The sequence below is a fragment of the Ictalurus furcatus genome, chromosome 25, assembly GCF_023375685.1.
Source record: "Ictalurus furcatus strain D&B chromosome 25, Billie_1.0, whole genome shotgun sequence".
Lineage (NCBI taxonomy): Eukaryota > Metazoa > Chordata > Actinopteri > Siluriformes > Ictaluridae > Ictalurus > Ictalurus furcatus.
The window spans coordinates 2366672-2377500 of NC_071279.1; the positions used below are offsets into that span (position 1 = coordinate 2366672).

General features: G+C 41.7%; 1 protein-coding gene across 16 annotated transcripts in view; it reads left to right on the forward strand.

The window, feature by feature from the left end:
• Positions 1–239: 239 nt before the first annotated feature.
• The window catches only part of cep43 (centrosomal protein 43), a 16281-nt gene continuing 5691 nt past the window's right edge, over positions 240–10829 (forward strand). For 4 of the 16 annotated variants that reach the window (XM_053614057.1, XM_053614052.1, XM_053614056.1 and 1 more), the window contains exons 1-13: positions 243–924; positions 3217–3270; positions 3360–3414; positions 3527–3615; positions 5267–5404; positions 5519–5545; positions 6514–6570; positions 6782–6852; positions 7281–7336; positions 7475–7536; positions 7785–7865; positions 9128–9190; positions 10412–10614. In XM_053614057.1, the coding sequence (XP_053470032.1) occupies positions 841–924; positions 3217–3270; positions 3360–3414; positions 3527–3615; positions 5267–5404; positions 5519–5545; positions 6514–6570; positions 6782–6852; positions 7281–7336; positions 7475–7536; positions 7785–7865; positions 9128–9190; positions 10412–10614 (1040 nt within the window). In that variant the 5' untranslated portion in view covers positions 243–840. Of the gene's footprint in view, positions 925–3216; positions 3271–3359; positions 3415–3526; positions 3616–5266; positions 5405–5518; positions 5546–6513; positions 6571–6781; positions 6853–7280; positions 7337–7474; positions 7537–7784; positions 7866–9127; positions 9191–10411; positions 10615–10829 lie in introns of all 16 variants that reach the window. The other 12 variants (XM_053614055.1, XM_053614061.1, XM_053614047.1 and 9 more) reach the window with 11 other exon arrangements.

Sequence of the window (10829 nt, forward strand, 5' to 3'; positions counted from 1 at the left end):
CCTGTCACCCTGAAGGAAGGATAAGCAGTATGGAAGAAGATGGAAGATGGTAGATGCTGAATTAGCTGCGTTTGTTAGCTACTGTGATACATCACCATATCCGCCATATTGGACAGGAACTCAATTTGATTGTAAGACAATGCAACCTGCCTTAACTCCAACATAATCTCCCTCACAAAATCAACAACTACAACAAAAAACCACTAGGCTTTGTTTGTTCATTTTTTTTTTTAGCAAATATATAACATCATCATATTTTCACACAGTCCTAAAAGTAGATCAGGAGAGTCCAATTAAACAAATGAGCCAGAAATATTTGACTTGGTCATTTATTTATTGAGTAAAATGATCCAATGTTACTTATATTACATGTGTGTACTGAACCAGACTGAGAGATGACAGACTCAGGAAACCTTTACAGGTGTTTTGAGTTAATTATCTGATTAGAGTCTTCTCAGGTCGACATTTCTGTATTATAAATTCTTTACTCTAATATTTTGAGATGCTGGAGTTTTGATTTCCACGAGCTGTAAGCCGTAATCATCCAGATTAAAGCAAAAAAGACTTGAAATATTTCACGTTATGTGTAATGAATCTAGAATGTATGAAAGTTCCATCTTTTTTTTTATTTTTATTAAATTACATGGGGAAAATGAACTTTTCCACGATATTCTACTTTTTTTTTTTTTTTTAGATGCACCCGTACACAAACCCCTCTAAACGCAGCACCATGAGAAAACGTCATGACTTCGCGCATGCGCACTGATGAGGAAAGCGGTGCGTTTAATTCTCCGGAATACCGGTAGAGGGCGTGAGGTGGTCACGTGACCGGAATTAAAGATGTCTGCTACGGAAGAAGACACGGAGCTAAGAGACCTTCTGATTCAAAATTTGGAAAATAATGGCGTTCTTAACAAGATTAAGGTAATTTCATATTTGTTGTCTATAAGTATATAAGTTTAACACGCAGTGTTGTCTTTCGTATAGAGCCCAGCATGTAAATGCTACTGGTGTAGCTAACTGTGTTAGCTGACTAGACAGACTGAATGACAACAAACAGTAGCTATGGTCTCAGCTTACCTGACCATTTAACGGCTAGATTCTGAACAACGCAGCTAGGTTTGATGACTATCATGGAAAACTCGCATGTACAACACATTAAGTATGTTTATTTTAAAAATATTCATCATATGTTTAGTGTTAATGTGTTGGTCGGTGATGTATTCTTGTCATTCCCCCCAAAAAATGAGCAGTTCTGTGCCACGGTGACGTCACAGGGAGACACTGCTACTGCTGCAGTGTTTAACAGGAGGAGGAAAGAAAAATAAAAAAATCAGTGATCTCAAATATTGACCTAACACCTTAAAAACTTCAAGCGCAAGAGTGTCTTTTCTCTCAGCATTTTCTCATCACTATTGATGATGGTGTTAAGTTTTTTTTTTTTTTAACCTGATCTGTTTGAGCTGGACAGAATAAAGGGCTAAAGCGCTGCTGCATCAGACTGGACTCTTCTTCCGCCTCTCTGACCGTGGCTCTTACTCTAGTTCTGATTCCTGTGCAGAACGATGCATCCCTGCACTACTGTACGATCCTCACATCATTCTGTAACATTCTGTAAACAATAGCTGTTCTAGTTCTGTTTCCTCAGACCCTACATATATTATATATTTTCACTTCTTCGTCTTTGGTTATTTTATAGTTATTTTATTTTATAGGGTAGTGGTAGCTCAGTGGTTAAGATGTTGGACTATTGATCAGAGGGTCGTGAGTTCAAACCACAGCACCGCCAAGCCGCCACTGTTGGGCCCTTGAGCAAGGCCCTTGACCCTTAACTGCTCAGATATATAAATTGAAGTCGCTCTGGATAAGGGTGTCTTCCAAGTGCCGTAAATGTCATTTTCACAATTGCTTCATTATATCTAGTCTTTAATTTATTTATTCATTTTCATATGGTTCATTTACATGTGATTCATTTACGTATGATTCATTTTCATGTGATTCATTTTCATGAGATTCATATTCATGGGATTCATATTCAAGTGATCCATTTTCATGTGATTCACTTACGTATGATTCATTTACATGATTCATTTTCATGTGATTCATATTCATGTGATTCATTTACATGTGATTCATTTTCATGTGATTCATTTACCTTTTCTCTTCTCTCCTCCCTTCCCTTTCCCAAATATTTCATTGAGAAGAAGAAGAAAAAAAACAAACAAAAAAACAAAAACAAAACAAAAACCCACCCCCCGCCCCCTCCGGCTCATCATGGCTACTCAATAACTGTCGCTGGTTATATAAATATTATAAAACCCAAGAACAGGCACAAAAATTTAAGTGGGAAGTGTTTGTAACTCCATAAAGTATACAATAAAGGGATGCCATTTATAATAAATAAATAAATAAATAAATAAATAAATAAATATTCATCTAAGTTAGGAGCGTATGCTTCATTATATCTAATCTGTAACTGCACTATTCTACAGGGTTTCCCAAAAGTCTCCATACACAGGGGAGATTAACACTGTGTCGAAAATGTTTATAAGGAGATTTTATTTCATATGGAGATTTTTGGGGCGCTGAATTTTTATTTGAAAATTCCCCTTAGTCAGATGTGTATTTTCTCGAATATCGTTAACAGACCGTGCACTTGTCACGTGTGTGCACCGACCATGACACCTCATATGTGTAAAATACCTGGTAAAATAAAGAGATTCCGATTCTGATAAGCAGGCAGTCAGACAGCACTGTGGATCAACCATTAACCATGGTGAAAATAGACCAACAGATCAGTGTCAGCCCAGATTGAGTTTTTTTTTAAAAAATTTTATTCTAAAATCATTCTTGGAGGTTATTGAAGCACCGTGTTCGTTGTAAAGATTAATATGCACTTGGTTCAGGGTGGATTTGGTCTTTTTAGTGGGATTTTCACACTGGCATTTCAGTCTGAAACAGTGCACGGTTTACATGAAAAATCGTTAATGTGAAAGCTGTCATGCGGACCGGGAAGCGCACCGTGGTACCGGACCCGAGACTACCCGTAGGAGGTAGTCTGCCCGCAGCAAACACGCCCAGTGTGAAATCCACCTAAGTGCTGAGTTCCTACCCTCACACTCTGAGAGCGTGAATGTCTCCTGTATGGAACGACGTTACTTAAAGTCTTTATATCCAGATGATTTAACACATCCGTGTCTGTCTGTCCGTTTACAGGCTGAGCTTCGAGCTGCTGTATTTCTGGCTTTAGAGGAGCAAGATAAAGTGGAGGTAACTAAAAGCAGTCCAACCTTAAACATTTACATCTTCGTGACGGTGAAGATTCTGAATAACCGTCGTGTCTCGTTTGCCCTCACTAGAACAAAACTCCTCTTGTAAACGAGAATCTGAAAAAGTGTCTCAGCACTAAAGATGGTAAGTTATTATTATTATTTATTTATTTTTTTTAATGATTATTGTGATCAGTTATTGGGATGAAGTATCCGCTAAACACCACCTGTCTTAACTGTTAACTAATTCTCTGCAGGGCGCCTTGTGGCCAGTTTAATCACAGACTTTCTGCAAGTGTTCAATCTCGACTTCACCCTTGCAGTTTTTCAGCCAGAAATTAACACGGTATTTCCACGTTCGTTACTTCTCTTCGAAATGTATGAACGGCATGTATGTGGTGAGGGAATGAAACGCGCCTCCTTGGGGAGGATAGTCGGACTGTTTCATGTCACAAACGGACGACGCCCTATATATGCCATATGGTGCCGTTTTCTTCAGATATGTTTATCTTTCAAGGTCTCGAGGTTTATAAGTCGTGAAGCTTTTTGTAATAAACTCTTTCTCTTCACGTTCTGCCAGCTGTAAATAACATATCCGCTCAGAGGAGAAGCTTGTATCTGCAGAGTAAACAAAAGATGTGCTACACCAGCATCCAGCCAGTCAGGACGAGGAGGTGTCGCCACTGTTAGTCACGTCCGTCTAATCGGGAAAGCTTTTACAACAGCGTTCAAGTGATACGGTGTGTTCTCATGGAAGTAGTCATTAGAAGATATGTAAATTATGACCACAGAGGGATGCACGTGGTGAGCAGCGACGCGATAGTCAGGCTGCGGCTTTCGAAAAGGACGCTCGATCGGTATCGAAGGCCCCGGCGTGTGCCGAGAAAACGTTCCTCACATCGTCACACTACCTCCACCAGCCTCGGCTGTTGACGCAAGGCAGGGTGAAGCCAACGATCCATTCTGTTGAGGGCAAATTCTGACACCGTTATCTACATGAAATTAATATTTGTCCGACCTGTTGATATTTTAGTGTCTAGAAATGATCTCAGTCTGGTGTCTTGCAATAAAATGTCTCCTCAATGACGCTACAATTACATCGATGTAGTCAATGAAAACTACAACGAATCGATGTACGCTATATTAGGAACACATGTATCCCTGCACATTCCTGCAGTTATGTAATCAGCCAATCACGTGGCAGCAGCGCAGTGCAGAAAAATCATGCCGATACAGGTCAAGAGCTTCAGATAATATTCCCATCAAGCCTCAGAATGAAGAAAACGTGTGATCTCTGTGGACTTTGATCGTGGTATGGTCGCCGGTGGTTGGGCAAATGGGCTGGTTCGAGTATTTCAGAAACGTCTGATCTCCCGTGAATTTCACACACGACAGTCTCTAGAGTTTACTCAGGATGGTGTGAAACCAAAAAAAAAATTTCGAGTGAGCGAAAGTTCTGTGGCTGGAAACGCCTTGTTGTGGAGAGAGATCAGAGGAGAATGGCCAGACTGGTTGGAGCGCACAGGAAGGATGTAGGAACTCAAATGATCACTCTTTACCGTCACGGTGAGCAGTAAAGCATCTCACAACCCATCAAACCTTGAGGTGTATGGGCTATAATAGAGGAAGACTACGCCAAGTTCCACTCCACAGCCAAGAACAAGAGTCTTTGCTGTAAATTGTGACGTGGCTTACGCGACACTGCCCTCTAGTGGACACACCTACATTACGTGTGACTATGAAGACCTCACCCTACGCAGAAGTATAAATCCGTCTCGTGCTGATTTTTCGTTTCTGACCTGGCGAACCAGTACGAGGATGGATTTATTGATAGGGACTTCAGAGCGCTTGTGTAAGGTGCTCTAGATAAGAACATCTGCCAGATGATGTGAATGTAAATGTAATGTAAATGAATCATTCTGCCAGGCACTGGATCTGAACCGTATAATTTCACTAAGACACTTCAATTTTCGGTCTTTCCACCTTGTTTTCTCTAGGTAAATGGACTGGACACCCGTGAAGGTTTGTCCAAGGAGCTCGGCTTCTCCGAATCCGAGGGGAATAAGAGCACGCCTCTGCTGCTTGAATTAATTAAGGGAGGCAGAAACAAGGAGAAGTTCTCCATCTTCTCTGAAGTGAGTGTCATTTTGGACTTTCCGGAGAAGAATTATAACTGCTGAATGAACTCCGTGATTTAATAAGAATGTATTCACTCTCTCTCTCTCTCTCTCTCTCTCTCGCTTTCGCAGGCAGATCGGGCGACGCATATTCCCAAGGTCTATATACACATAACCTATTTAATACACCTACACTATACAGTAATCACAGGTGAACTACAGTATCGGGGATGGAATCCAGACGCGTAATTAAGCCTGCTCTTCAACCCTTATAAGATGTGGTCGATCTCTGGTTGATTCATCTCGTGCTCTCGCTTTACCCCCACATATTTGCGCCCCAGATATTTTATTGAGGTCACACAAAGGAAGGAGGATGTAAATTAAGGTGTTTAGAATTGTGTGAGAGAATTCTTTCCTGTTCAGCTACGTTTTGCAAAACAACTCTGTCCTACTTCTGTGCATCTGGTAACTTTGTTCTATAGTTCAGATCAGTGTGGCTTCACCTGTCTCCGTTCCACTAAATCACCAAGCCGTCTTCCGTGTCACTGCGCCTTGTAGAAATACACTCCCCGCTCGTCTTGTGTTCATATTCCGGTCACGACCGGACTGGACTCTTTTTTTTATTTATTTTTTTTTTTATAATAACAAAGTTGTATACAACTAGTTTTATGCCACAGCACAGTTCTCGAAGCTGATTGGTCTGGGGGGTGTTGATGAGTTTTCTATCGCGGCAGCTCTGATAGTAGTTCCAGCTGCGAGGCGAATCTCAGGTTTATATTAATGCGCTCACGTTCTTGTTTCTATAGTAACAACTTAAAAAAAAAAAAAAAAGAGAGAGAGAGAGTCGTTTACAGCCTCTGTCGTTCAAATAACGGGATCTACCCGGTTTCCGGGAACGTTCTCCAACGTTAAACGGATGAAAACTGTCGATGTGCATTTCTTAAATTCGTTCAAAAAGGAACTCATCGGTCGGTTGCCGTGCCGTGTATAAAAGGCGTAAAACACTACAGCACATGCTTTTATAGGAAACTAATCTTTACGTCACACCAGCCCGAGGATCTTTCTCCAACAGCACGTCCGAAGTGTTTATAAGAACGTCTGAATTGTGTATTTATCCACTATTTTAGGAACCGTCTCCTCGTCAGATTTCTGAAGCACAAAGATGTTTCGACAGCAGGCGCAAGGTAACTCTGCACATAACTATAACTTTCTTCACGTCGTATTTTTAACCGCCCTTTTTACGTATCTTAGAAAGCTGTGTAATTCTTCTACTGTGATTTTTTTCTTCTTTTCTCCTGTATGCTTTTTCAGGTCTTATTCGTTCTATCATTCAGGCGAAGTTAAACGTTTAATACGTATGTACTTGAGTTCGTTTTTTTTTTTTTTGTACCCTAGGATAGGAGTGGTGGTTTAGTCAAAGAAGAAGTCCTTGGTGTTTTCTCAGAGCTTTTCCCCAGTTTTAGCAGGTAAGATGCTCGAGATAAAGGTGCATACCGAGAAGCCACAGGAGGAATTAGTACAGCTTTTGCTCTGCTCTCTGATCTTATCGCTGACCCATATACAGTCTGTTCGCTTACGACACCTTTTGTGAACGATTATGAAAGAAAGGGTGAGGTTTCCACCACAACCGTGGTCATGACCTTCTTTACGACTTTGACATGACCTAGACCTAAATGCCGAGCAAAATAGTAATAACTTTTCGACAGTTGTAATTATAATCCCCCAACATCGTTCAAAATATTTAAAGTGTGAAATAATCATCTCGTCTGTAGTTCCTAAACGTCCTTTAAGATCAGATGATACTTTATTAATCGCCAGATGGAGAAATTAGGGTTAATTGATGACTCGTGTGTGTGTGTGTGTGTGTGTGTGTGTGTCTTGCTGTTAAATGAAGAGGCATGCTAGAACGATTCGTGGCCGATGAACTCGGAGCCAAAGATATAAGTAATTGTGAGTACTCTTTTTAGTTTGTTTTGCGTCATGCATGTATCTTGTGCGAGTGTGTGTCACACACCGTGGGTTGCAGTATGGTTACTGAGGTTTTTCTCTCCCCCTTTTTTTTTTTTTTTTTTCTTTTCTTTTCCCTAGCTGTAGACTTTCAGGAATTTTCGGGGCTGTTTAAACAACTTTATTTACAGTGCAGAAGTGTGGTAAGTCCACCTGTACTTAAAACTCACACGGAACTGAAAGGTTGACGATCATCCCGTGTGTGGAAATGATATCCGTGTTTAAACTGTACGCCGAATATACTGTTTGAATGTATAAGAAGAAGAATAATAAGGATAGATGGTGTAGAACTTTTCATTTCGAGTTTAAATCTCAACGTGCTTCACAAATAAAACAATTGAAGTTTTTTGATTCATTTATTTATTCGATAAATATCTGTATTATTGTGTAGGTTGCCAGTGACGTAAGTGTTGGAGTTCACCCCGTGAGTAAGGTTACCGAGGAGAAGATCAGTCCATCGCCTACCAGCAAGGTTACGACTTTACGTTTAAACCGTCGTCCTTTACAGCTGAATTATCCTGACACGTTGACTGTTCATAATCCGATCCGGATTGGAGCGTCTTGTGGATGTGAGAAGTGTGTTTTCGTGATGTATCGGTCTCCATTTTTCCCCTTCACGTATTCTTTTTCACCGCCCGTAGTTTAGCGCTACACCAACACGCGTTAAATATATATATATATATATATATATATATATATACACACGATTTATATACGTCATGTTTAGGAAGGCGAAGAGTGGTGGCGTTTACTGTATTCAAAACAAAAGTGTTTTTCTTTGTTTGCCTCATAAAGCACAAAGGGGCTCCCCCCGCGAACGCTCAATTCCGATTTCTGCTTTTCTCAGCTCATCGTTTTCTTAATAAGCTTCTGATGAAACGCCGAACGACTCGAGGGTCGACGGTGTCTCTGAACGTATTGCTTAGACGCAGTGTTTTTGTTTTGTCGCGTATATGGACGGAGGGGAAAACAGACGAACCCCTCCGTATCGTCATTCAAGAGCGCACAGGCTTTCTGAAACGGCCGGCGTGTTTCGAAAGACACGTTTACGAAGTAGCTATAGACATTGCTTTTATTTTGCTTTGGCAGATATCATCCCGAAATTCATCCTCAGTAGAACTGTATTTTAGTATAACTCAGATTGTGCATATCTTTATGTAGATTTACACCATAGATCTTTTAGGTGAGGTAAAAAAAAAAAAAGAAATAAAATGTAGTTAACTACAGCTGAGTTTTAACATTTGAGGAAATGGGGTTTTGTTTTGTTTGTGTTTTTTTTTTTTCTTTTTAAGTTTTTCTTCCATTTCCTCTTGTGTTTCTGTGCGTGCCGGTCTACGTCTTTGTCTGTCTGTGTGTGCGTGCCAATCTGTGCATGTGCCTGCTTTTTGTCTTTATCTGTGTATGTGTGTGTCTGTCTTTGCGTGTCCGTCTTTGTCTATGTGTTTTTGTCTGTATCTGTGTCTGAGTGTCTGTGTTTTTATTTATTTATTTATTTATTTGTGTGCGTGTGTGTCTTGGACTACCTGTGTCTTTGTGTTTTTGTCTGTGTCTGAGTGTCTGTGTTTTTTATTTATTTTTTTTATGTGTGCGCGCGCCCTTGTGTGAACCAACGCGGACATGTACACATTGGTACACCTCGGTTCGTGTTGGTTCATTACTCATCCGATGAGTGAGGTACGTCAGCTGTGGTTACTGATTGCTGATGTAGGTTGATGCTTGTGTTCTCATATTTAGATACCCAGGTATAAGGGATTTAGAAAGGCCAGTGCAGCGCAGGAAGAGCCGCCTGGGCCTCAGGTAAAACACAGGTGTGGAAACGCTTAGCACAAGCCGCTCGCAGCACCTCATCATGCAGCTTCCTCGAGCGACAGAAAAGTAGCTCGGCTCGCGTCCGCCCGGCTGCAGAAACCCTGCCTTCCAAATCTTTTAAGCCTTTTCTGTCATCCTGTCCTGCTCAAATCACACCGATGCTCAATTAATCCAGCCTTTCCATTAGCGCAGGAAATGTCTAAGCACTTCACTCAGCGCTGTACCCAGCTGCTTCACTTACATAAGCATTTAAGATCATCCGAAGCTTCCGCTAATCGGTGATTCATTTAACACGACTCTCCTTTCTATAAGACGTCAGCAGTGATGTTCAGGTGGTGGCCTGGTTTTAGTAATGCGCACGCGGAAGCTTTTAAGGGTTGGCACGGTGACACCGTGGGGAATCCCGTCCCGAGGTGCGTTTCCGCCTCGCGCCCCGTGTTCCCGGGATGAAGCGGGCGTCACGTCCGTTTCCGCACGTGAAGCCGTTCATACAGCGCTAATCGTTTATAGTACACGTAGACCTCAGGATGCATCTCGAGCATACGGACAGCGTGACTGCAGTTCAGAGATTACTTTATCGTTTGCTTATATTACTCGTCATTTTTTGCTTACTCATAGCCGGATATTTTTATCTGGGACAGTTTCGGAAATGATTATCGTATTGCGTTCTTGCCTCTGCCGTCACAGGCAGCGTTTGACTACGGTGAACCGTCATGGATACGGTTCAGATGTCAAAATGCCGTTGAATGTGGCGCCGACCTTTTAGTTTGAACTATTTCATCTTTCAGAACGGGCCTTTAATCTTTGAACTCCATTTCATCCCATTTCACACGCAGCACTTCACCTCCCTCGTTCTTCGTAAGACATTTACAACTTAGGTCAGAACAGCTGAAAGACTGGTGTCTGGGGCAACCCCAAGCTCTATTGATTTAAAAAAAAAAACTATTCATGCGACCCACAGATTTCAAGGACGCATCTCAAATTTGCTCGTCTGTTATCATTCATTATCGATTCGGAAAGCCGCTCGGCTTATTCCGGCGTTCAGGTGTTCTAACCTAGATGTTGTTTTGGAAGTGTAGCACTGTATTGGTTTGTTTTAAGTTTCGACGCAGCTAACCCCCGCCAGAATCGCTAACTATACCTTTAAAATGACGAATGAAGGGTCGGACGTGTAATAACGGCGATGTTTCCATGGCGCCTCTACCGCAGGCCGGAGAACCCCCGAGTCACTGTGAGTCACTGATCTCCCAGAAGAGCAGAGCTTTTGTGGCCAGCGAAGGGTTCATCACCGGCAGGGACGAACCCGCAGCTCTGAGGAGACCTCTAGACCTAGGCCTGGAGGACGATGACGACGAGGAAGGGGACTCGTTCTTCGACGATCCTCTCCCAAAACCTCAGAAGACCTACGGCTGGTACGAGCTTGGAGGAAATTCTCGTTTTCTCATAACTGTACAGTAATGCTCATATCAGCAGCACTTTAGAGAGTTTGAACTCATTTAAACACGCACTCTGGTTCTCGTCTTCAGAAAACATTCAAACCCTGATTGTAGTCACAACCGTTCCGTGCAGTAACTTGCATCGGAAAAAAAAAACAAAAAAAACGTTTATAAAACTGTTGCCTTTAAAT